This window comes from Haplochromis burtoni, unplaced genomic scaffold, assembly GCF_018398535.1.
Source record: "Haplochromis burtoni strain Fernald_Lab_line unplaced genomic scaffold, NCSU_Asbu1 Contig_2, whole genome shotgun sequence".
Classification (NCBI taxonomy): domain Eukaryota; kingdom Metazoa; phylum Chordata; class Actinopteri; order Cichliformes; family Cichlidae; genus Haplochromis; species Haplochromis burtoni.
The window spans coordinates 3508391-3535870 of NW_024582363.1; the positions used below are offsets into that span (position 1 = coordinate 3508391).

General features: G+C 41.6%; 1 protein-coding gene across 2 annotated transcripts; it reads left to right on the forward strand.

Annotated features, from left to right (window-relative positions):
- On the forward strand, positions 1 to 27006 carry LOC102302573 (BTB/POZ domain-containing protein kctd15). 2 transcript variants are annotated; one of them, XM_005913003.3, is made up of 5 exons: positions 1 to 862; positions 3521 to 3696; positions 10143 to 10287; positions 14807 to 15112; positions 23495 to 27006. In XM_005913003.3, the coding sequence occupies exons 1-5, from the start codon at positions 854 to 856 to the stop codon at positions 23651 to 23653; spliced, it is 795 nt and encodes a 264-aa protein (XP_005913065.1). In that variant the 5' UTR covers positions 1 to 853; the 3' UTR covers positions 23654 to 27006. The 2 variants fall into 2 exon arrangements, with proteins under 2 accessions (XP_005913065.1, XP_005913064.1); XM_005913002.2 differs by lacking the exon at positions 1 to 862 and adding an exon at positions 869 to 1199.
- The last annotated feature ends 474 nt before the right edge of the window (positions 27007 to 27480 follow it).

Here is a 27480-nt window from a genome sequence, read left to right on the forward strand (position 1 = left end):
CGCATTTGGCTGCAGGCAGGTTGTGAGGGCGCTTTCTGCAGCAGCATGCATGCATGTCCATAGACGTCATTTGATTTTAATGGCCTGCAGGAAATTTGGCGTTACAACTCCAGACATTAAGGCGAGAGAGAGAGAGGGAGAGGAATAGAGAGCGGGAACACGGGGGAAAAATCACAGCATGAAAGATATTGGTTCAAGGATATCGCTTCATTTTCAACATATTTTTTCCTGCTGAGACTTTATCAACAAGTTATTGCGTCTTTATTATATGTTGCCTGAGTAAAGGACTATGGCAGCCCGCCCGCTTTAAACTTTAAATTTAGCTTGGAGATGGAGATGGAAATGTAATCCTACTAGCTGGACAGCCTGGGGAACTATTACATCAGACGAAATGACAATGATTAAAATCTGCTTTTTGCTGCTCTAAATCTATTGAGCGACAGACAGTTGCCTGTTAGGTTTCCTACCCCCTCGAAATCACAACTACTTTTTGCCGGAAAAAATAAGATAAGTTAATATATCTATGTAGTCATAATTTCGGGAATAGAGGGTATCACGTTTTCTTCCTTGAGAAAATTGCCTGGGTGAGAGAGTGTAGTTGAGCTAATTGTAGCCTAATCCCTGGCCCAGAGGCGCTTGGGCAGCCCGGAGCAAGATTTTTCTTTTTTAGCTCCGCTCTGTTATTTAGAGAAGGATTATTGGCTTTCTTCTTCTCATAACAAACCACAGGGGCAGTTTCATTTAGGCAAAAAGGCAGACAAGAAGCCGAAATACGAAGCAGGATTCCAATAAGAGCGCACATTTTACGCGTATCCAAATAAGAGCAGAGAAGGGGAAGGAGATCATCTCATCTATGTTCAAGGTAAGGACGCTTCCTGTGCGCTTTGGTACAAAGAAGCTTGGTGAGGACAGGTCGAGCCAGCCTTGCAATTGAGCCTTTAAAGCCACAGAGACTCTTTGCAGTCGATCCCGGCCACAACCTAGTGTCTTTTAAAAGCAGTTTTGTGTCGGATACAGAAAAAATACTTGGCTTTTCCGTGCGGCAGTATAGGTACTGGAACTGGACGGCGGTGTAGTTCGGTGACAAACTCGGGGGCATTTTGAGAAAATATTTGAAAATTTTGGGGGGTTACGCGGACAGCAGCTGGGACTGACCGCCGGCACGGATTTCCTCCGGACTCCCTACAATGTTTGAAACGGTAGGGTGACAATTTAATATTACAGAATCCAATGTTTTTTACGCACAGTGTAGGCTTAGGAGGTACAGTTTTCGTGAAGGACAGTTGAACTGTGCTGGAGAGTCCTGCATTGGGCTACTGCTCGACCAAAGTGTATTTTCTGTCTTTTCTGCCAGACTGTACCCTATAGTTAACACGTGTGTGTTTTATCAATCGGGTAGTGAATTACACGTGTCGGGATTATGCTTTTAATTGTACAGCAGCAATAAGACGCCATGTTGAGCATTTGGTAGATTAAAGGCAGAGCAGGGGCTTGTGGTGTTCCTGCGGAGGGAGTGTTGTATCGCACCGTTTCTTTTTCAGAGATTTCTGTGTCCTTTTTCGTGGTTGTTTTAAAGATCGGTCGTCAGGGTTTATGTTGCTGTCATTAAGTGTGAGCTCGACAGCAGTATGTCTGAGCAGGGGTCAGCGAAGGGAAGCAGCAAGAAAGCAATTCAAAGAAGGAAAGTTGAGTCTCTGTAGCTGCTGTGATTTTTGTGAAGGGATTTATGTGTGTTGTGTGTCTACGTGTGTCACTCACTGTTTGTGTGTATGTGATAGGGAACAAGAGAGTTGGGAACAAGCGAAATCAATGAGAATGTGATCGGGATAGTAAGAAGATTTCTATATTTATTTTCCACATTTGTTCTTCATTGTATGTCAGTGTAGGGAATTCATTGTTTAATTGGTGGATAAGTAGGAAAGAGGAAAATACCCGCGATGGGACAGACCGATGGGTGTTCGTGTGTGTCTTTGTGTATGTGCCCTAAACTTCTTAAGTCTCTCCAAGTTTTTTCTCTGTTCCTGGGTTTTGAAATGTAATCCCGTCTTCTTGTAATCGCATTAAACGAACACGATACTGCTGTGAGGAGGTCTATATAAAAAAAGTCTCCTGTCTCATAGTGTGCCCACTGGCATTTCTCTTAGAGCCGCGGGGATGATCTGGACTTTGACAAAAGGTCTCCCGTCTATCAGTAATGACAGTGCAACAGCCCATATGTGCAACAGAAAACTGATCAGTTCACATAATTTGGTGAAAGCTGGGATTTTATTATATCAGTCTGTTTAAACACACACACGTGTACTATGAAGCTCCTATTATTATTTTAGGTTTCCTCGAATGGAAGGTCTGTATTTCAACCAGAGCCTGTAGGCACGGACTAGTGGTGATAAAGTGGAGAAACGGTGACCTTTATTCTGTGATTATTAAAGAAAATTGACTAAGATCTGTATATCTTTGTTTACTTTTCCTTTAAAAAAATAAACTCAGCCTCTGTGATGTACAATATGCTTCGTAACAGATAATAGTAACACTGAAATGTGGCCACACTGCTGTTTTGTGGTTCACCTGCCGCTGTTGGCAAACAAATTACGCACCAGTAGGTTGGATATAAACGCCTCCTCCGCTCCTCCTGAAGCAGTGCGGAATCAAATGACGGCGCATCGAATTGAAAATATTTTGTCAATCATTTCATCAGATAATCTAATTCAGCTCTGCACTGACCTCGGAGTGCTCCGGCGTGCTCCCAGTAAGCCTTAGTCCCAAATATATGCACCCACAGTCTGTATAGAGTAGGCTCTAGTGCCATGTACTTTACTTTATTTTAGTGGTTAATCAACGACACTGAGCTACAGCAAGTAGATACACAATAGTTTGGCCTGCAAGTAACATGATACTTCTCCTGCCTTCGACTGAAATCGGATGCGTTTTTGTGCAATACATGAGGCCCGTGTGCCTCAAACTATCTGCGGACACATGACAATCTTAATCTTTTTGTGTACTGAATGGATGCGTGTGCGTGTTAGAAGAAAAGTTGAAAGCTCCCTCCCCGTCGAGCTTTCCTTACTCTTAGATTGGTGGTTGGTGTGTCTGGGCGCATCACGTCTAACACATAAGGCGACCTTTAATTAGAATATTGCAGCAGCAGTTTATTTTATTCCCCTGGAGGCTGACACCTAGCATTCCTCTCTCTCTCCCCCCCCCCCCCCCCCCTCCCTCCCCCTCTCTTTTTCTATCTGTCTATCTCCTTCTGTCTCTCTCTCTTTCTCTCTCTCTCTCACCCCGATTCTAATAAGCATCCTCCTATCCTCGCCTGCGGTGCTGCATGAAAAGATGCAAACATACTTAATTAGAGCGGTGGCAATAATTTCCAGGCTAAATATGCGACCAGACAGACATGGAAGTGATCTGATACCATTCAGAAAGGATACTATCTACTTCCCTGTTTAGGAGCACTCTGCTGTTTTTTTTTTATTTCTTCTTTACCTTTATTCCCATGGCTTTTCTCTATACTTGCTTTCAGGAGGGAAGAAGCATGTCAAGGCTGTCTCTGACCCGGTCCCCGGTCTCTCCTCTGGCCGCTCAGGGGATCCCTCTGCCGGCTCAGCTGACCAAGGCGAACGCCCCGGTGCACATCGATGTCGGGGGACACATGTACACTAGCAGCCTGGCAACCCTCACCAAGTACCCAGATTCAAGGTAAGATCAGTCCCTGCCTCTAGCATCGCTGCTGATCTTAATGTATTAATTCATAGCTTATCTATTTTTTATTTATTTTTTAAAATCAACTTTAAGAAATATGAGCAAACTAAAGAGTAGTTTATTCTGTCTCTTGCTGCTTTTGTTTAAAATGTGACACAGTTATGCATTTATTCCAGTTTAACTAAATAATTGAAAATGTTTCCTAAATAAATATTCAGTTAGATTTCAGTCACTTTTTATCTTAGTAGCTTTATGTTGCATTTTTCACAGTGAATCGTTTAAAAAATAGATTTGACTGGCGGTTTTGTTAATGAAGTCTAACAGAATCTGAGATGTTACCAAGTCATTTAGCTGACTGGCATTGGGACACCACCAGTGAAACTTTGGGGACAATTTCCCCATATATCTTTTCAAATCATGTGGGGGCATTTCTCTTCTCTTCATTCTTTCAACTTTGTACCTTAAAAATGATACATGTGATTGCTTTTTTGTTTTTTTGTTTTAAAGGTGATTATTTCAATCTTCCAATAAATACCTCCAGGGCTTTTATTTTTTATCTCCTTTCACATGGTAGCTGCTATTGAAAATTCAGCTGCTGTGCAGAACCTTACACATGTTTTACTGCTGATGTGAGTAGTAGTGTTTGTGTGAATTCACACCACGCAGAACATTTTCACACTACGCCCCCTTTTCACAGTCCTTATTTATTTATTTTATTCTATTTTTCCCACAGATCAGGGTGCTGTTAGGAATACTAGAAAAAAAAATTAATGACGTAAGCGTCCAGAACCCCCTTAATCAAAGTTGATGTAAAACAGCTTCAAATGTGATTAAAATCATGGCATGTTCCAAGTTGTAGGGGTTTTTTTTGCAACCGCCATTTATCATGTGTTGCAACATGACCTTATCAAAACATTTTAATAAAAAGTTGCATGACTTATCCTTTTATTTTGTGAGCTATTGTTTTCATTATCTGATTGCTATAGTCACACATGAAGCATTTCCACTTCTAAGAAAAAAAGCATGATGATTCAGGCTGTGTAAGAGTTGATGGTAATCCACCATCCCACACTTTTATACACATTTTTAGCTCCATCCACAAACAAGGTGCCACTACTAAAGGAAGAAAATTCAAATAATGATAAAACGACTCCGTTTTATGCTGATTTGAATGACCCCTCCCATATTTTCCTCTAATGCAGTTTGTCATTTATTGCATTATGCTCCCTGCATTTCGGCATCAGCTGAATCCCATGTGGGCCAAGGTAAACATACACCAGGTTGTTAGAAAACCTGCCAAATTGGCTACAGGAAATAATCCACATAATCCCCTGGTAATAAAGTCTTGATATTCATAGAGTCTGCTGACAGGAAATCCCTGACAACTCTCTTTTTATTCCAGTGCAACATGTCATGAGAAAGATAAAGCTTAAACCAGAAAAGGGTTTATCGTTGTTCGTGTTATTAAGACAATTTTTTTTTGTCCACTATTTCAGTGTCATAGTCAGTTTATCCAGTGGACAGATGGTTTTTACATTTCTGTGTCATTTGTATTCGCAATTGTGCATTGCTATTGTGTTCCTGTATTTATTATGCTCTGATGCAGCTTTACGCTTTACAAAGAAGTTATTCACTCTGAGATGCACAGGGTCTTTACTCCAAATGCAGCACAGAGTCATGTCAGAGCATCCAAGCAGTGTTTTTACAGTAAAGACCGGATATCAGTGTGAGTGTTGGTTTGGTTTAAGTGCTCTTTCCTCTTTCTTTCTCCTTCTCTTTTCACACATGCTCCTTTGCTCCTTCTCTCTCTCCCTCCCTCTGTCTTGTGCTGTTTCCTTCTCACTCTGGATCACACACAAACACGCGTGCACACACGCACATATTCACATGCATACACTCACTGTTTCTCTCTTTCTCCCAGCCTCCTCAGCGTACAGTTGGCCTCAGGGCTCCACTTTCCACTGGAGCCAGTGGAAGGAGGGGCCTTTTTGTGTGAATTAGTATAATGGCTGACAGCAGAAAGCAAAACAATTACACTGGCATAACCGCATATGCTGTGTTCAGCTACATCCGGTCAAGAAAAGGCACACGGGCAAAACTGAAAACGTGACGACTGAAAGAGCAGGGCTAAAGAGTTTGAAGTTGCTGATTACTTTTAATAGATTGGGTTCTAAATAATGCAGGGTGCCAAGAGAAAGTTAGTCTAGTAACTAATGTGTGGATATTCATCTTCTTCTGTGTGGGCCATATTAAGGGACAAGGGTCATGAAACATTGATGTGCACTCTGTGTAGCTCTCAAAGAGGACAGTCTCAGCAGTCACTTGAACAGAAGCTGAGGAAATTAGGGGAAATGTTCCACAGACAAGGAAACTATTTTGAAAGGACCACTGGACATTTTTCTCTATGAAGATGAGACTTCTATGTCCAGAGATGATAGATCTGTACTGGCTTTATGCTTTTTCAGTGGTCCTCTGTTTCTGGAAATGTCCTTTTCTATAAGCTGAGCTCAAAATATGTAACAGAATTTTGGAGTTGTGTTATTTTATTGCTATTTTGTTTCATTATCACAAGCTTCTTTTTTAGTACCAACACCACACCATGAGATAAAGCCGAAGCTTTCAAATAAATCTTTTACTCTGTTCACTTAATGTTAAATATTAACAGGAAGTAATTGTTGCTCCGGAGTAGAAATAGCCGTATTATACAACCATAAAGTAACAGATAAGAAAACAGAGCTGCAGGCAAATATTGGCAGTACCAAAGTGGAGATGTTTGCATTAATACATTCATGTTTATAGTATTTTTTATTTTTAAAAAATCACATAATCTTGCAATTAACCCCAATTTGGACAGATACTGAGCAACTGAGATATACACAGTGAAAGTTATTACCAGAGAACCAGCGAATTCTGTTGCTGCTGATTGCATTAACACGTCAAGATTTTCAAAGGCATTATAGTTAGGCTGGAACTTGAGTTAAATGTTCTCATTTATTTTCCATAAGTCACGATCTTCGGAAAAAGCGAAAGTGTGTTTCCTTATTTTGAAACCTGTATCACCCTTCCTTTGGGTTAGCTTGTTTGGAGAACCATGAGTTTATCTAGTATTTCACAGTTGCTTCAAGCATGACTTTGCGAATCAGAGCCAGGGACTGTAGCGATTTGGTTTTGAACTTTCTTATTTGACTTTCCCTACTCGGAAGCCATTGTGGGCAGCCTTTGATGTCAGGTTGGACAGCCTCACCGAGATCCCTGGGTGTGTTTGTTTCACTTTCCAAGAAGCACTGGGTGCTTTGTCTTCGTTAGGGGTCCACAAGTGATACAGTTTCCACACATTGTCTGTTCAAGCAGAATCAGTGTTACCTGGGTCCTATTCCCAACCTCGCGAGGATGCGTCTTTGGCAGCTCTCAGCCTCTGGCTGGCTTTAACTGGTGAAGCAAACATCCTGCCAGATATTGCCCACCTACTGCCCCACTGCCTGCCCTCGCTTGGCACCACAAGGGTAGGAGATCTGAGCCATCCGTGATAACCTCCAACACCCACCACCTCCCTCGTTCTCAGTGACTAGCACGCATTATCCAAGTTTTTTAGTTCCGTCAAACCTTTTTCTCTCCCACTTTATCTCTCTGCATTTCTCCTGCATTCTGTTTGTTTCTTTCTGTGCTTCTTTTTCTTTTCTCTGTACTTCTGTTTTTTTTGTACTTTCGCCTATCGTTGCCTGTCTCTTTGTTTTTTGGCCCTTCTGTTTGTGTATCTTGTCTCTTAATTTCTCTATACAACCCCCACTCCCTATGGACACACCCTTTTCTCTCTACCTACCTGTTAAAAACAGCCCACTCTCCAATTCAGAGATTTAACAGAAAAGGGAAAAATGAGGAGACCAACAGAGAAGACAGCGAGACAGAGAGAGAGAGAAAGAGAGAGCGAGAGAGAAGGGAGTTGGAGAGAGGGAAAGAAAAAGAAAAACAGGCAGCATTTTAATTGCTTTTTAAAAAAGTGGAGATGAAAAACAGAGTTAGCCTGGAGGGGTATGGTGAAATTCTAGCTGGAAGAATTGCAAGACCATATGAGAAAGGAACACCTCGGGCAAAACAGGGAGATGAGTATTGGTTTTTTATAAAGCATTTTGCATCGATTTCCAGAGAGAAAGCAAGTAAGGGAGAAGGATAGAGACAGAGAGAGAGAGACAGAAAGAAGGAAAGTCGGAGAGAGTGAAAAAGAGAAAGGATGGCAGGAGGGGAGAGAGGGGGGAGAACCATCTTTGCTTTCCTTCTTCACACAGTCAAGTCAAAGAAAAGAGACAGAGCAAATTTAATTTGATAGCTTCTGTTTGTTGAGCCAACACATCAGGGTCAGAAGATACCTGATACAGCCAATAACTACAAGCTCATACACTTTTACAAAGCAGCCGATTGTAATTGTAAATTCAAGCGAAATGAGTCTGTGAGTAAAGCCTTGGTGTTTGTTCATTGACATTCCCACTACAGCTCCCTTCTTCTGTCATGTAATAGAGTTTGACAATGCCAGTGTTCAGGCAGTGCTTTGTGTGTGTGTGTGTGTGTGTGTGTGTGTGTGTGTGTGTGTGTGTGTGTGTGTGTGTGCGCGCGCGCGCGCGCGTGCGTGCGTGCGCGCGTGTGCTGGTCGGCATATTTGCAAATAGGTTTTATGATTTTCTTTTGTCGCACAACTTTGTCAGCCAACCTAGAAGCTGTTGTTGTGATTAAAGTGCTGATTACTTCAAAATGATGATAATAACAGCAACATAGCTCCGTGCCAAGAGCTGTTTCTCTGCAAGACGATGTACTGTAAATGTGCACGGAAAACGTTAAGAAGGTTACGTGCAACAGATTTCTCATGTAAATCAGCGGTACAGCTTATTTACACTGCGTAGGCATTCCAGGTTTCTCTGCTGAGGGTGAGTTTTGTTTAAAAATGAGTCACCAAATTAAATTATTGCACTTCAGACTTCGGAAACTTTAGCGAAATGGGACACTTGCACATTCTCAATATTAGGGAGATGCTAAAAAACTTTTTTTTATTTATTAAAAAGGGGATATTTAGTACTTGGAAATGAACAAACAGATAAAGTGAAGGTGCCTGGATGAGATCATTAGACCAGCGAGAGAGGAACCTGCAGGTAAGCGGCAGGAAAAGCACACAAATATTAGGGGAAATGAATATCTGTCCAAGGGTATCTCGAGGCGCGGCACCAGCATGGTGTGATGAAAGTTTAAAGATAACAGCAATTTCCACTCTTTGCTTTGATGAGCCCCTGTAGCTGGCTTCAGCCCAGCCCTTCATCTTGCAGTAAACTGAAAGGGTTAAACATGGGATACTAGGAGGCAACAAGTGTTTTATTATTATAGCAAAGTCTTGTCAATACTTAGTGAAAGCTTAAAAGTATATATGTATTTACTGTCTTTAGTTTATCATTATTCACATCATTTGGGCACTGATATTTACATTATCTTAGAAGTTATTGTGTCCTTGCTTCAACATGTGAAAGAGATACCTCTGTTGACTAATATAGTTATTTTAATTCATTTTAACCCATTTAATAGAGGGAGAAAATGAAAACTCAGCACACTTTGTTGGGTTCTGGTCATGTTTCTCATCTTAAAATGGATTTCTGAAAACAAATTCAAATATTTAATGGTCAATATGTTGAGTTCATTCTCAGTGGGGTGGTTCATATTCACAAATATAAGTGTATGTTTTAGATCAGAATTATCAGCTGGTGCTTTGTCTTTTTATTCTTCTGCAAGAAAAACTTGCACAAATTGCAAAGGAAGAAACACTAATATCCTATGATTCCAGCTGCAAGACAATAATCTTCTCGCCATTAAAGCGAACTGCAATTACATACATTAAGAAAATTACGTTCTGCAATTTTCCCTCATACTAAGACAATACAGCACAAGAAGAGTGTTATTACAAGCTGTAACACTGTATTAAATTAAAGCAGTATGGCCTACAGTAGGATTGAGTCTGTCCGAATTCCCCTTGAATTAATAACGAAATCAAACTGTAAAAGTAAAATATCTTTTTCCACATATTCTCACATTAATATGTGGCCCGTCACCATTTCCTACCTCTGTTTCATTTCCAGCCTTCTGACAGATGGAATAATAGAGCTGTAATGCTACATTCATGCCATTAATTTCTGTAAGTACAAGCAGCAAGCGTGTGTGTTGTTGTAATCTCTCTACAGAAGGGACACTTCAAACAAGTCTGGAATGGAGGAACGGTGCCTTAAGCCCCTTGTTTCAACCTGGGATGCTAATGCATTTCAAGCTTAGTGCTAATAAAATTGAAAAATAAATGGAGGGTAATTGTTTCATGCATTTGAAGGGAACTGGCTCATTCCATTATGTGGTTGTGTTTGTGTGTGCGGCTGTCTACGTGCGTGTGTTTGTGTGTGTGTGTGTCTTTCAATTTCCAGAATCAGTCGTCTGTTCAATGGCACCGAGCCCATCGTGTTGGACAGCTTGAAGCAGCACTACTTCATAGATCGGGATGGCGAGATATTCCGCTACATTCTCAGTTTCCTCAGGACCAGCAAATTGCTCCTTCCAGATGACTTCAAGGTATGTGTCTGCACCACAGTATACTGTATTGTGTGTACCTGTCTGCACCATCAACTCACTGTTTGAACAACATAACATAAAAGGCATTTGCCCAGACATCAGCTCACACTCTGTGTGCTTCTTTATTTTTCAAAAGATTGCACATTTAGGTGTGAATACTTCTGTATTTATTACAGTTTCTCTGTTCTCTGATTGATAGCGTGTTTTCAAAATAAACCTGATACCACAACAGTGCAACTAGTTGTGCTTGATACGCACAGCCTTACCCCCCTTAAGTGTATCATATGAATTATGTGTAGTAGAAACATAAACAGTAGTTAAGAAACTTTGAAGAGGAAAAAATGGATGCAGCCTGATTATTAAATGGTGGAAAGGTAAATTGCTAACTGGTTAACTGGCGCATGGTCTGGTGGTGTGCATGCCAATCACTTCTATAGAGGTGATCCCAGGTGAAATAACCCCTTATGAACTTCCACTCAGCTCCATGCAGACAGTAACTCTCATCCAGAGTCTAGAATTGGAAGGGAAAGGTCCAGTTTAATACCTGGTGCCCCATATATGCGTACTTCTTTGCACTTGCTCTTTGCTCTTTGTGAGACAATGAACCTGCATGCATGTGTGTCCTGTTTTAGTGGCATGTCAGTATCTATTGCAGACAATGTAGGTGCTTTGTCATATTCCTGTATTAAACAATTTAAAGCACATGTTTGGGGCACAAAAGCAAATTGTGAAAAGTTTTACATTTAAATGTATTATCTGTACGAGCTTTTTTGCATTCGCTGTATTTTTGTGTTGTGAAGGTTTCAGTTTGACAGAGTAAACTGTGTGTGTGTGTGTGTTAGCTGTAAAAGTTGTGTAAGAAGCTGATGTGATAGAGTGTTAGCAAACTTTAAACATTAGCATTTCACTGAAGTTGTGTTTCTGGACACCTGCCAATGTAAGTCCAATAAATCCAAAATATCTGTGTCTTTAGTTGTTAAATTCTTGCCTATGTTCATTAGTTGACTTTGTCTACATGCTATTTGCTTCTGGCCAGGTAACATTTAGTTGGTGTAACAGAGCTTTTTTTTTTTGCCTCCTGCTGCTTGAAATGAGGGTGATGAGAGTGAGGGATGAGAGTAAACCAAAATAGTAAAGCTACAGGCTGTGAAAACAAAACGATGATCTAAAAGATGCTAAAATGTTTAGCTGACCCTAAAAAAGCCTGAAGCGTTAGAGGGATGATCACTACCTATGACCCCGCTCACATTGCACGCATGCCATTTAATCTACTGTAATATAAAAGATAACGATTAAATTTATTTTTGGCACTAGTACAGATTTAGTCTCACCTAACAAGTATTCATACAATCATATGCGACGTTGTCAGAATGATTATCTTCCTACAGCTTCTTCCTTCTCGAGGTTTTCATTCCATGATACAGTTTCCTAGGTGTATTCTACACTTCGCTTCACGTCGACCCCACCTTAGTTTTCATGACCTTTTCACTGCACTGGCACTTGTTCATCATTCTGTACGAGGTAACAAGGCAAAGCCAAGCCACTGAGAGCCAGGGGCAAACTCTTTGGGCCCCACGGATAGTCTGAACAAGAGCCAAACCACAGACAACAGAACATGACATGAAAGCCCTGCATATTTTGGCAAATGATGGCCTGACTCAGTACCGATTAGATTTTCCCTTCTTATTCATACACCCCTCCTCCCCTCTGTTAAATCTTGACAGTCCAATCAGGCACCACAGTGGAAGAGAATGCATTGGACTTCATTGTTTCAACTCATTACGATCCCCTCGCATAAGCCTGTGTTGATCTGCATACCTTTCAATTTGCGTGAAGCCGGGGAAAAAAAATGCAAATAGTGCGAGGCGGAATTGAGCATGTCCTTATCTGAACACAATCAGGCTTGCCGTCGCCCCAGGGCTGGGTCTGTTCTGCTGCTGGCAGCCACGGCGCTGTGTGTTTTGCTAAATCAATGTGAAAGTCTGAGCAGAATAGGAAAAGAAATTTTTCAGCCTGCATCACTGGAACAAAATATTCACTATTAATATCCTCCCTCATCACATTATTCAAACTACAATTAATCACGAGAGAGTAAGCAATGCTCAGTCATATTGAGGGCATGGTTATAAACCGGTAAGAGTTACTGTTTTCTGTTATTATTCAGATTTTGCATTACTCCTTAAATTGATTTTTTTTTTAATCTCAGATGCTGGAAATGACAGAAAGGCCCTTTTATTGTGATTTTATTTTATTTTTGAGTGACATTGTTATTCAACAACCTTGAACTTCTGCTTTTTTGGGGGGTCATTTTTGACCAAAACCTACATTACGTCTTCACTAGTCCTCTAAACTCCCTTATAGTGACATTTTCCATCATTTTCTTCTTCTCTTTCTCTGTCTCTCCCTCCCTCCCTCTGTCCTTCCCTGAAATGTTGCCTTGCCAGTGGGCGATCAGGTCGGATCATTATTTTGAAGCTCAAACGGGCTGTCTGGACACAGGATTGGGGGATGAATTGTCTCGTAGAGCTGGCAGCAGTAGCAGCAGCTTCAGCAGCCAGGACGGAGCTGTTGGCCCTGTCTCCCTCTCATCCTCACCTCAGCGCTTAGGATTACTCTGTTGTTTTCTGCTCTACTCAGGATGACTAAAGTGCCTCGCAGACAGACCCCTGTTAAAAACATATCCATCCATGGCTTCAGACCTGTGAAGGATGAGGAGTAGCACTTTGATACAGAGAGCTGCCTGAAGGGGAGCGTCTCAGTATGAGTTTTGTCAGCTGCAGCAAGAAGGCCAGGAGAAAAAAGACAGGGAGTAAGGGAGAGAAAAAGGGAAAAAAGGACCTCCACCCCCTCTTTTCGCATTCTGAAATCTTAAACATTAGACCGTCAGCTTAAGATGTGTTGCGTCAACGCCGTGTCCAGATGGAGTTGTATTTGGGTGTCGTTCACATGCCTCGGATGAAGGCACAGTTTAGATGAAGGGGTAAAACAGTGAGGGAGGCTTTTCAAGGCTAAAGAGTCTGACAGAAGCAGCAGGGTTAATGAATATGGTGTTTGCTGCCATGCTCTGTTTCTGTGCCCAGCAGTGGTCTTGAGAAGGAAAAGGGGAAAAACTCTTTCTAGATCAGGGCTCGCTGCCAGCGCCGACACCCAGATACCCAGACACCCAGAGCCACCAATGATGCAGACTATATGAAACATATGTTGTTTTTGCAGCACAAACACACATTGTCTCACTTGGGTGTTTGGACTTTGTTCTACGAAAAAAAACAGCAACCTCTTTCTCGAAAAACGTCACCAAATGGACAATCACTTCTTTGCTTCAGTTTACTATGTCCATTCATTGAATTAAGCTGTCATTGTTTGCCACTGTGAAACATTAATCAGAACACAGATTTATTAATTACTAATTATTTAGCAAAAAGGTTTTGCAGCATTTAGGTGTAACCTAATTAAATCTTGTTCTAATAGGAGCTTAACATCGGGCCACAAGCCTTATTAACATAAAACTCCCTCCATGTGAGGAATACATTAAAAACCTCCTTGGCTGATGATTGTCCTCATGTTCACTTGCACATATCTTTTCCTCACCTCCCGTCTGCCTCCAATAGCGAACCTCCGCCTTCCCGTATTTTCTGTGGTAGTGGTGAATGATGGTGCCATCTGGTCTTGTGGGAAATTAGAGGCAAGAGCGCAGGGGCAAATGGCCCCCAGCAAACCCTGCCCAGGAGGGAGAGGCAGGCAATCTGCTGCAGACTGTCTGTGCACAGGAATGCACCATCCCACTTCACCAGAGCCCAACTGACGGCCTTTCTGGAGTCAGCTCACTAAAACATGCTAAAGGCTAACACCACTCTGCCAAGAGCTACTGTGGAGGAGAGCTGCAGCATGGCTATCCTTTGTTTATTGAGAGTGTTGTCCTGCTGGTCCGAGTCCATCACTGATCTTGGTTTATTGTTCTTCAATCTGGTCGACGTATTACATGAAACCAAATGCATTTTAAAAAATTTTTTAGCTTCATGGGGACAAACAAAGGTCACATTTTTGTATTATATTAAGATTAATTTGTCATTTGTGCAAGTTTATAAATTTAAAATCCTACACTGTTATTTTGCCATTTGTAAAAATAATAATAATAATTTATCTATCTGTCAATGTGCAATTAGTTATTAGATCTTCTGTGAGTTACCTTTGCTACACAGGTAACACACACTTCACTACAGTGGAAGAGTCAGAGTTCATATACAGCAAGAACCCACTCTTGGAGTAATTAGAGGTTAAGTGTCTTGGTCAAGGACATCATTAGCTGCTGTGAGGAAGCCATAAGGAGTCCCGCAGATATACTTTTCTCTGTCATATTAATGTTGCACAATACTGTATATGTGTAGGGTTTCTCTGTGACCTTGGTGATGAGTTGCAATCCAGGGAAAGTCATAGTGTGTTAGTCACACATATTGCCAAGAGGAGCATAATACACATGCAAAGTCACTGCTCTCATCTGTACGTTTGTCTGCCTGCACAGGACTTCCACCTGCTGTACGAAGAGGCGCGTTATTACCAGCTGACACCCATGATCAAGGAGCTCGAGCGCTGGAAGCAGGAGCGCGAGCAACGACGGATGGCACAGCCCTGTGACTGCCTTGTGGTTCGTGTCACACCTGACCTGGGCGAGAGGATCGCCCTGAGCGGAGAGAAGGTCCTCATTGAGGAGATCTTTCCTGAGACTGGAGACGTTATGTGTAACTCAGTCAATGCTGGCTGGAACCAGGACCCAACACACGTCATCCGCTTTCCCCTCAATGGCTACTGCAGGCTCAACTCCGTCCAGGTAAGACGCTGAAATGCCTGTCCTTTGTTCATCTCCTTCTCTGCCCATGATTTATTTATCACATTCTAGATTTGTGTGTAAAACACATTACAGTGTTTACAGTTTTACTTAAGTTAGATTGTCCTGTGTGTACACCTCTGAGTGTAGTGCCAATATAACAAATATGTGCTGATATCTAACAATGACTTTTATGCGTAGTTATTTTTTCTGTTACATTTATTCACTAATAAGCGGGATATCATGGTACTTGCAGAGAATCAAGAGCAAAATGGCTTTGTGTAACAGAAAGTTTTGATGTGTGTCTAATATGTGACTGCAGCATAGTCACAGTCTTTCTAAAACTGGAGGCGGCATCATGATCAAGGCTGCATTCTGTAGCTACCAAATCAGCTAAGTTAGGTAACTGACAGCTGTCTTCAGCTGTGAGGAATTTGCTTGCTCATATAGAGCTGATTCAGCTCTTCCAACACCTCCTCACCTCAGCTGAAAAGGAATAAACTGTAATCTTATAGATGCAACCTTTAAAACTTTCATTTTTAACGTGAATATGCAAAGATCCAACTTACTGGCTCGCTGCTAACAACAAAACTTACAACGTGATCATGAAACTAACAGTGGTAGTTAATATGAACATTGTGCAACATGGGGGGGGGGAAGCCACAAAGTAACTTTAGTGGCGCACTTGCAGAAGAGTCGGAAAGTGTCAAAATGCCTATGTGCATTATGTTTCATTATCTTTACCCAAACAGCTTAGTTTAGCTTACTTTCAACATGAAGATAAAATATTGAATATTTGTTTTATTTCTAACTGTCGCATAGTGAAACTGTACACAATGTTTTATGATACTGTGCTTGTATACCCCTCCATTCTCTTTTCTTACCAATTCTTTATTTAATGTTAGCCACAGGATGCAGACTCCAAAGAGGAACTTATGTATTTATCTACTCATTTATCCAGCAAAGTATTCTGCTTGGCAAGCAAACCATTTTTCACACCAACTTTCAACATTTTCATAAACATTTGAACACCTGGCTGGGATTTGCTCAACCTGGGCTTTTGTGACCACTCTGCAGATCCACTTAGCTGTTTTGCTGAATGGCACACGATGGCATCTGCTGAGGGAGAGGTGGCTTTCTGTTGGTCACCTTCTGTGTGAGTCCTGTGCCAGTCTGCAGAGTTTATTTTCAGGTTGCTTTCCCAGATAAATGCTGTTATATACACTGATTTTCTTCAGTAACAGTAAGCTGGAATTACACCTCAAAACTTTGCTGTAAGGCACTTAGCATGATTTGTGGCCCACTATATTGCATTTTGCCACAGTAGAGATAATAGCTTGTTGTCAATAACTGGCATAATAGCCACTCTGGAGCAACAGCTGGAGTGTGCAGGTGTACAAAAACCTTTGGAGTTTTTCATTTTGTCAAACGATGGTCTTCAGTTGGCTGTTGGGGATGAGAATGATGCAAAACCTCAGCACGGTATTACCATAAAGCAATTTACCGCCAATATCATATCAAATACATTTGCTTTATGATCTGTTTTTGAATAAGTTTGGCACCGGTTTGAAAAATGGTGTGAGATGAACATCTGTTTTTGGTCAAGCAGAGTTGACCATGTTGTGGAGTCAAGTAGTAAGAGATTAAAAGCAACTTCAGAAAAAAATAGTTTTACAGTAGTGTTACCCTGTGAGAGAAAGAGAGGACGGGGGGAAACATAACAGTCTCACACCACAGGCTCGATATAACACACTTGAGTGCCCACAGCCATGAACAAACCTACACATAGAGGAGCCTTCACCCCTTCAGCACCCAGAGAGAGCCTCTCCCAGGCAGGCTAGTGCACTCTGACACCTCCACCTCCTTCCTGCCAGCGTGAGAGACCACCTCCAGGGAGGAGAGCAGAGCGAGTGGGACAAAGCACGTGTGGACTGCGGCCATGTTTTCCTGCGAAAAAATGAAGAAGAGAAATGGAAAGGGGGGGAAAATGATATGCATAATTTACGCTTTACTCCTTTTTAAGACACAGCTCCTTTTTTAAAAAGACTCCAATATAACACCGCTCAAGGCAATTGAAATACACGTATTGCATTTTTTAATACCATACTTACAATTTCTCAAACAGCCTAAACCGGTTTATACTTCTTTTATAGATTTTTAAATGACTTACAATATAATTAATTGGCCGCATCAACTAACACAACATTTTCCCACTCTGTTTACCAGTGAGACTGGTTATGGGATGTGAGCACATCTGACTAACACAATCTGAACGGCATCTTTATTGTTTAGGCTTTTATTAGGCTGTTCTTCTGAAGGCGAGGTGAGCCGAAACCCTTTTCTCATACAAACTCGTACAAGGCGGATCTGCGAGGTTTATAGGCAGCGACCCCTTCTTGTCTCATATTCTGGCCTCTCCTTGGTGTCTCCTCGTGAGCCCTCTAAGATACAGCTCTACGGCATTCGTTAAAAAAAATAATGAAAAGCACAAACACACACACACACGTACATATGCACACACAGTGAAGGGGCCCGGCTCATTGAGTCGATGTAGATGAGGACAAAAGGAGCAGATGGAGGTGTTTTTTTGTTGTAAGGGGAGATTTTTTCCAAACAACTTACTCATTCTGTTCTCTTTCATTGTTGCGTGAAGGAATGAAAAGGTTAGGAAAATAATCCTTGTCTTACCTGCCAGACAATGAGCCTCTGATCTGATTTCAAGCCTGGACCCTAACCCAGGGGAACACACACACAACCACACCCTGCCCACAGAGGAAGTTCAGGGAGAGCATGGGGAGGCTGCGGCAGCACCGTCTGAAACTTATTTACTGTGTGATTGGATCAGTTTCAGAAGAGGTCTTGACAGGAAAGAGATGGATATATGATGACATTTAAATGTGTGCTGTTTTCACTTTATTATGTCAGAGGTGTAGAGATTTTATTGAAGCTGAGGTACTGTTGCTTTCGTGCCCCAGGCTGGACACTGCTAGACCTTGTTATAGTTGGTCACAAAATGATAACACACATTTCTCCATACCTTACTGTACACTAAGTATATCGACCTGTTTTCTAAACATTTAATATTCCTTTTTAATAAGATAAAACATGAGGATAATTCATGAACATTGAAAAGATTTCCATGACTCGGTTTTCATGCTTTTAAAATTGGTGATATATCATTATACTGTATCATCTATTTATAGTTTGAAATGTGGCAGCAGTAATTCTTTGCATGTTGAGATATATATGTATTCTGTTGCCTTGCAAATTTAGCCACTTCTTTAATCTGTTGTCTTGTGTATTTAAATGCGAGAGAGGGAGAATAAACAAATCCACCTTGGCAAGTAACTCTCCATGAAGTCATGAATGGAATTTCGGGAGTAATGCAAACCACCTGCGCTGTGATGTAGATCCAGCGGGGGGAAACAAAAAGCAGCAAAGGCACTGAATGCAGGGAAAACATTTAGCCAAAGAGCCACAGAGGTGTACACACACGCGTCCCAGCGCTAGAGCTGGGCCTGCTGTTCCATACATCACCATGATGAAGCACTCAGATCAGACCAGAACCAATCCGTCCTACATCAATGTGACAGCGGAGGCAGTCGTAGAGAAGGGTCCCCTGTCCCCCTGCTGCCCAGGCGGAGAACGCAACACGTCGCAACACTCTCTTACATGTCACGCTGCCACTCCATCAATCCAGCGCTGGGTGAAAAGAGAAAGCACAGCTCATCAGAGCAGACACGGCCACACAAACACCTCCTCTGCGCTCCTCAGTGGCCCGAGTGGCAGAGTAAGACATTAACACTACTATGGCTTTGGGTCCCTTGGCTTTCTGTGTGGCTCTGTGGGTAAAGCACAATGTCAAGATTAACAGTAACCAAGCCAGTGTGTAGAGAGGATTAAAGCTGGGAAATTCTGGCTGCTGACAGCTTCAGCAGTTGATGCCAGAAAAATCTTTAAAAAATTGTTCTAATTCGTTTGTTGGACACGGGCTGATTAGGTAGTGGAACGTAAATCAGAATAATGACAGAGAAGGACAATTCAACTGAAGACAATTAGGTAATTAACAAGTCGTAGTTTAATCAAAAGAAATGAATCAAATATATGGCACTTTTTTTCTGTGTTACATTTTATTGATCAAGTGTCACAAAATCTTTATCTCTGTAGAAATGGCTCATACAATAAGTGTACTGTAAATGTGAACATCAGTGATGGAAATTTTACGAAGTCAAATGCTCCAATGAGAATATGTTTCACTACAAATTAAACTTATTTATTCCAAGTCTAATTTTAAGGAAAAGATGTATTAACAACAAAATGAGCTTATAAAATATAAAAAAAAGAGATTTATAGAATATTACACTATTGCTTATGGGCTAAGCGATAATTTAATAGTTATTATTAATAGCTGATCAAGATAATTGTAACAGTTATGTCCACTCCAGGATTGTTTTAATCTATAGATTGGATGATGGTTTGCATTTTCTGTAAGTGGTGCGGGAGTATAAAGTGGTATAAAATGTAAAGAGTTTTAAAGATTGTGCTTTTAGTACATGAGTAAATTCGCAAAGTTTTCTTTGATGATGGCTCTTGGTGTCTTAAATACGAGAACAAGTAACTAAAATTGAAATAGAAAAGGTCAGCGGATGAGTCAGGTGGAGCCCTTGTGTATTTAAGTCTCCTCAGTTTAGTAGTTGAACTACTTGCAGTCCCTTTGAGGACTGACCTAACCCAAAACACCTCTGTGCTCAGTATGTATTTACTGTGCCAGGGTTACGTGTTGCATTCCCACAAGGGTCACCTGAGCTAAAAATCCTCGGTGAATCACGATGCTTAAAGACACTTTAGAGTGCCTATTTGTAATGGAGCTCAGTCAGCTGCAAGTACTTTAAGAATAGACTGTTCTGTCAACGTGTTTTTGCTGTCTGTGACTCTTTAAAAAGCTGGCAGATGGCTTAGAGAATTAGAAAGAGTTGGAGCTTCACGGATGTTTTATGCCAGATGCTTGTGATAAGCAGAGGATACGACGCAGAGACTGCAGTTAGTGCTCCTTGTCACATATTGAAGACTGCATAGTTAAACAAAAGCAACCCCCTGAGTGTGGCGCCCATCTCATGCTACAGTGTGTGTGTGTCATAATGTGTCAATCATCTCTGTGTCTTGCGCCATGAGGAGCAAGTGTCTTACAACTCCTCCTGAGAAGTCTTGCAAGTGTGTCTGTGCACTCTGGTGGCCATCAATATTGTATTGTGCTCCGGTTTCCAGGCCTGAGACTCATCCACTTTGATACATGCCTCGCCATCTTGGCTAAGATGCTGGGAGGTTAGAGGAGTGAGGCTGATGTATACCCTCCTGATCCCCGTGGTGACTCCAGGTTGAGTGGCAGCTCAGATGGATGGTTAAATGCTGAATGGTGTGCGTGTGTTTGAGGGGAGATCCCTGTGCGGCCAAGTCGACCGTGCAACCGCGAGACTGACTTCAAATGCAGGATCACTGGGGATGAAGAGGCTGAAGAGACACTTGTATTCAGCTTCAATCACAAAGACAGGAGAAGACAAAAGGAAGTGCTTGATTTCATAGAACAACTAGCAAAGTTTGGTGCTGCAATATCCTCTTCACTGTTATTTTGATTTCCTGTTTTGATTATTGTGGTGTCGTGCTGAAAAGAAGCCTGTCTTTAGGTTGAAAGTGGTGGACATGAAAAACGGAAAAAACAAAAAAACAAAACAAAGACTGCTAATTAGCTGTAATCCAATTTCGTGGAAATCACAGTGTTAGGGATGAGGCATCGACCAATGAGGGTGCCCACATGCAACTCGCCGTTAGAATATTTTGTTATGGTTTCGCTCAAGTGAGGCAGTAAAGGAAGCAAAGAAATCTGCATAAGTACAACATAAGCTGGGATCTGAAAGCCTGCGGTCAGAAGTATGTTCTGCAGAACTGAGAAACCAGACATGTTTTAGCTTTTTAAGAGGGTGCATTACTTTTCCTTGTCAACGGGGACTGATTTCGGGACATTGTCCTGTGGACATTAAAACCTTTTGCTTGGATACGTCTTAATTATTCACTATATTGTTTATTCCCCCATGGCACTAACTCACTGTGTCAAACTGAATGCGAAGGTTTTTTTTTTTTATGGCATCTTATAGTCATTACAGTATCCTTGAGTCAGTTACAACTATCTATAATAATATCCTTAAGTCTTTTGTGTTGCCATGCATTAATGATAAAAGTGTTTTCAGACTATCTTTATTGATCAGGCCATTCTCCTCTGTGACCAAATTCATTGCTGAACATGATGGAGTCCCACATGCGTTAAGAGATGATGGGGAAAAATGCAATGTGATGCAATGATCAAAGAAGGCTATGTAATATCATTTCCATAATCGTTAGGCTCCTCCGTCGTCTGTCATGGATTTGGGAGTGTTTGATGCTTGGGCAGGTCTCTTAATTAGCCGTCCTCACCATCAGCTGTCTGCTGCCCCTTCTGTCTCACAAATTACATAGTTTGTTGTTGTCATTTTGCTAGAGGACAAAAAGGGGGAGGGGGTTAACTTTTGCAAGTGGTCCTTTCTGCTTACAAGTAGCATGTCGGTGCACATTTAAGTTTTAATTTGAAAGCAGATGGGTGCTGGGGTTTTTCAGGTCTGTTCAACAAGTTTGTATGCATTTGTTATATTTTGGATTTGTACATTTTAATTCTTGCACGTTGTGTGAGTTTATCTGCTCTTCTTCACTGTATCCCCAACTGAGGAGGCTGCGGCCCTTTGACTTGCAGGCCTAAACATTCAACCATAGCACGCCAATGGGGCCTAAGCTGTAATTAGAGAGGTCATCCTTCACCACGAGTGCACGTGTCAATGTGTGTCTGTGCGCGTGTGTGTGTGTGTGTGTGTGTATGAGCATCTGAAGAAATCATTCTGTTTTTCGTGAACTTCTCTGGCTCTCTATCTGGCAGAAAGAGTTAGCCCTCGGCGAGACCTTTCATTTCCATGCGCTGCACACTTCTTTAAAAGGAAGGGGGGATAAGTAAATACACGGCACTCCTCTCACTGGGATTTAGATCTATACCCCCTCCAAAAAAACAACATCCCACATGGATTACCCCAGATGAGTGATGCTGAAGTTCACGCGTTTGAGTCTGAGCGCATCTCTTGTTTGGACTACTGTGTGTATCACTGTCCAGACTAGAGGGGTAACATGAACCCCATCTCCTCTTCTCTCCCTGCAGCTCCAACACGTTGTCCACACTCAGATCACCCATAACTCCTCATCGTCATTCCCCACACGTCGCTCTCTCTTTCGCTCACGGACCTCACTTCTCCTCTCACCCAAGCCTCATTACTCAAATTAGGAGCTCCAGTAATCACCACGCTGAGCTACACTCAGCCTCTTAACACACCTCACTCACTCTCAGCTCTCCTCATCCCTTTGAGCTCATGCCCTCAGTTCGGTAGCCAATCTAGCACAAGCAGCATGAATATTGCAGAGATGGTGTGATGTTGGAGTGCCCTCTGGATTTATCTCATCACTGTGTGCGATTGGAGGTGGGGGAGGGTTAATGACACATGGTGCACGTTGTGACTGATGAACATCGGAGGTTGATGTCCATTGACTGGATGTGTAGATATCAAAAACTTGTACTGCTGCTCATTCATTAGTAAGAATGGATAGCAAACTTTATTTTTACAGTGGAAAGACTTGGTCGTGGCCAGACTCTGGAACAACAAAATTGTTACGCAAAAACAAACAAAAAAAAGATTTATCATACAAAAAGTTAAAGTTAAAACAATGAAAAAGTTGTTTAACTATTGAGGATGATGTTATACGTCTTATATATAAATACTAAAGTATAATCAGCACAAAGACTAAAAACAAGGTTAGCCAAGGAAATTAAGCTACCAGCACCTCTAAAGATGCTGTAATCTGTTGCTCTGCACTAAAACTGAAGTATAAACGCAACAAATTTTTCTGATTGGTTACAGGCCAATGCAGTTATAAGATCATTAACTTTCTGGTGTGTCTGGTGGTGGCTTTGGCAACTGTTCCTCACCAAGACATAAAGCAGAGCACAGAGTAATCCCTTGTAAAACAGGGAATTGTTTTGTTTTTACTCTTAGGATTTTGTGCAGATTAAACAAACAAAATCTAAAGTGTTAGTGAGCTTTTGATGTGACAGGAGGACAAATTTGTTATTAGACAGAGCTGCACTATTAATCTTCCCATCTTGGCAAGAATAAGCATATTTCACAAAACGTCAAACTATTCCTTAGAGCTGTATAAAACCTGAAACCTGCATCCTATCTGCAAACTGTTTCATTTAGACTTGTCCTTACTGACATGGTACCTTTGTTGTAAATGCCTTCTTCTCTGTCCTCTCTGCAGGTTCTGGAGCGTCTTTTCCAGAAAGGTTTCAGTGTGGCAGCATCATGCGGAGGCGGTGTGGACTCGTCCCAGTTTAGCGAGTATGTGTTGTGTCGTGAGGACCGGCGAAGTCTCTCCATTAACACACCCATCAGGATAAAACAAGAACCCCTGGACTAGAGCGTTCTGGGCGAGGGACTGCCAACACCCCCACCTCCCCCTAATACTTCTTCCATCTTCTCACACCACCCCACCCCTGCCTACTCCAACTCCCTTCCTGCCCTAATAGGACCACAACCACCCCCAACATACCTAAGTATTAGCAGAGGCTTGTTAACCTCACCAGTTCTCTGCAAAAACTCTAAGGGGAATGTAGTACCAAACAAAGGAAAAAAAAACAAGCATCAGCAACAAAAGTTTTTAATTATGTTAAACAACGCCCAAAGAATCTGGGACTGTGATGAAAACAACAATGACGAACGGACACCACAGCAGCTGACAGCTCAACATTTTAGCACAGTGACTGGTTGTTTTTTTTCCCTTACCTTGTCATAAAAAGGTGCCCCGAGACTCTTGGAGGGACACAGTTTTCCCCCCTCCCATGCCTTGAACTCCAATCTACTTCATCATCAGCATACCACGTACACCCCAACCCTCTATCTTTTGTTTCGTCCGTGTCTGTGTGTGAGGCCTCAGTCTTCTCTGACTGGTGACAAGTCTGGTCTATTGTGGGACAAGGAAGATTTGGCAGACAGGATGTTTTTAAGGATGACAACAAGAGGACATGATTTAATGTTGTGAACTCCCACCCCCTCTCCCACAACCCCCAAGATCCCATGACCCTCACCCTACAGGCCTGGCTTCGACTGTCAGGACCTTGCCAAACACGACATCGTTTGCCAACTGATTGTTTATTACAATTTTTCATTGTTGTTTCTAAAGTATGTTCTTCTTGCTCCTTTTGCTGTTCTTATCATGACATAGTGTAAACAATTATTATTAATAGGATTATTTTTAATGTCTCTTTTTTTCTTTCTCCAATATGAAGGATGTATGAAAATTGTATTCATTAGGCTCTGAGAGCTTGTGAGGGAGCTTTTCTTGGCAGTAGCTGCAGAAACTCAGATGTCTGCAGGCTATGTGGCTAAAGCAATCTGACTGGCAATGCATTCAGAGCCAGAAAAAGTCCCATTGTTCGAACCAGAATGGAAGAAAACCTGGATGTTTTGACATTGTTTTTAGTCAAATGTGTAGCGCACATGAAAAAAAAAAGAAGTGCTCCAGAATTTCTGCTTATTAGCTCTAAAACATATCTCGGGTCTCTGATTGGATTCTCTCACACGAGCACAAAGGATTTGTTCACACTTAGTTAGAGAACATTTGTAAATTTGAAATTCAGGTCAAATTTGCACACGCTCCAAGTGTATTGCAGTTTTGTTGAGTTAGAATGTTAAAGACTTGAGGACCAACGGAGAAAGCTGACGTTTACCAGTATATCTCATAATCAGCACGAGATGTACTTTAAATGCTAAATGTTTCTTTGCACTTCAACATTTCCAACAGAGCTGCTCTGACCTGCTCCCTCAACACACTTGCTGGAGTCCAGTGAACGGCACCAAGTCAAGCTGATTCTCTTCTCGTGTTTTAGGAGACTGTGACATTAAAATATTTAAAAAGAGAAAGAAAAAAAAACTCCAACTGAACAAACACTCTGGTACCAAAGTAGACGAGGTGCCTGTTTTGTTGATTGTACAAATATAAAGATGTTCTTTGTTGCAGTTTATAGCGAAATAAGACTAAATGCATTATTCAGAGCTGTATGAAGGGTACCAATATTTGATCCTCCAGGCTGCCAGTCTTGACAGTTTTCTTGAGAGTAGCTCACAGAACCTCCAGAGCAAGTTTGAAAGACAAGGTCTCTGTTTCAGGATTGTCACTTCTAAGTGAAGATTATTTCATCGGTTCTTCACTTGTATGTATGGCAGAACCCAAACTGAACTATACTCACAGCATCAGCATATTATTCACAAAGAGGCATGTGGGCGGCATTTACTCTCTCCTGCTCTCGTTCTTTTGGTCTTATTCTCAACATTTCTGGATCAAAGACAGAAACAAGAAAGGCCAAGTTTTCATGCTTTATATTTGTGTGTAACTTACAGATGCTGTTTCTTCCATTCCAAAAGACTGAGGAGAAAAAAGAAGCCCATTCTGATCTTTGTGGGTGCTGGCAGTTTTTTGAGTTAAACTGGGGTTGTTTTTAGCAGTCCATTAAAAATGGGCAGTGGTTGTTCAGACTATGTTGTTTGTAATAGAATATTTAGTTTTTCTGGATGCTGCTGATTAAAAGAGGCCAATTAGTGGGTGAAGATGGACTGAGTTTAAGTGTTGCTTCAAGTCAAATGCAGTCCTCCCTGCGGGTCTTTTTTAAAAAAAAATACAATCAAGTCCTTTGTTCTGACCTGCCAGTGGCCTGCGCCTTTGTATCTAGTCGCCTCAAAGGGAATGGTCAACCAGCCCTTTCATGTGCCAAGGCATGTTGGGCGCTTCACAGTCATCTTCACCCCCCTCTGCTTCCCTGAAGGCTCCAAGCTCAGTGGTGCCAGTAGAAACACGGGTTGTACCCCCTGCTGCTGTGTCATCCCTCATGCCCCATTTTCAAAATGCCCTCCTACGCCATAGCTCGTTGGACCACACCACAGCAAACCAAACAAACTGATGAGTCAAAATACGAACATACTCCGAGCAGACTGTACTGTGCAGCCAGTCCACTTTACTGTGGTGTAGATGCGAAGATCTTTGATTCATGTGATATGAGGTGTGGAACTCCATCTGGGTAGTTTCTTGAGGAAGAGTGGTAAAAATCAGTGATCAGTGTTCTAAAACTACACGTACAAGAACAACTTTTTCAGGAAGGAGGAAAAGAAAGCAGTTTTAGTTTGCCTCCCTGAAGTGGCACGGTGAATTATATTATAATGGACTCTAAACAACTTCCGAGAGCTAAGGGGTTACGCATTTGAAATAAAAAAATAAATAAAGATTTGTATTTGTGAGAAAAAAAGAGTAGATATGGGTTTCTGCAATAAAACCTCAGTATAGAAATAGCAGGTTATCTACAGAGACAGGAACGTGTAATTGGACTGGAAAGTTCATAGACATGTTCACATGCCACCCATTAAGTAAAAATACTGGTCAGTGTTCAGCCTGTCCACACGACATTTGCTCCACTTCTGAGGCGGGTCAGTTGTACAGTTATTGTAAATTGAATTATCAGGACGCTGGGTTTTATGGGAGCCTCGTGTTTTTAAGAGACATCTCAGTCCTCTTCAGAAAAGAATGAAAAGAATTCAAAGCGTAACATTGTGTAAATATGGATTAAAACATTTCAAAGGGTATAATAAGGTGCAAATGTATATTATTTAAAGTGTTTAAAAACCATTAGACTGTGGTATTAAAGGGCATGTGTTCATTTACAGTGTCTCCATTTGACTTTTCTTGCATATTTGCGATAATAAAAGGATGTACTGTATATCTGACATGTGTCACATTGCTCTCATGTTTTTGAACAACCCCCATAGGATGAGAAATTTCAACTGTGTGTCCTCTCTCACTGAACTGATGCAATCTCACCAGCCTTTCTCTACCCAGGCATGTGTGTGCTCCCCGTTCATCATTTTTGCAAAGGGGGAAGGTCGTCTTCAGGGCTGAATGGGCCGAGATCCTGAAAAAACCAATATGCTCCTAAACCCCAATATTTTGCACTGAGTTAAACGGTTTGGTCTTTTCGAAAATGCTTCTGCTTAATTAGCAGCAGAAACCTAGAGGGACTTTTCATAGTTGAGCAGCAGCGCTTGACTCAGTTTGTACTTAGCATGTGCAATGTTAGAAATGGAAATGAAGCAGGCTGAATTAGTAGTAGACTTTGGTAAAAAAAAAAAAAACAGCATAGCTCATTCTCCCTTGAAAATCTAAGAGGTGAACACATTGCTTAGTTGTTTTATTATTTGCAT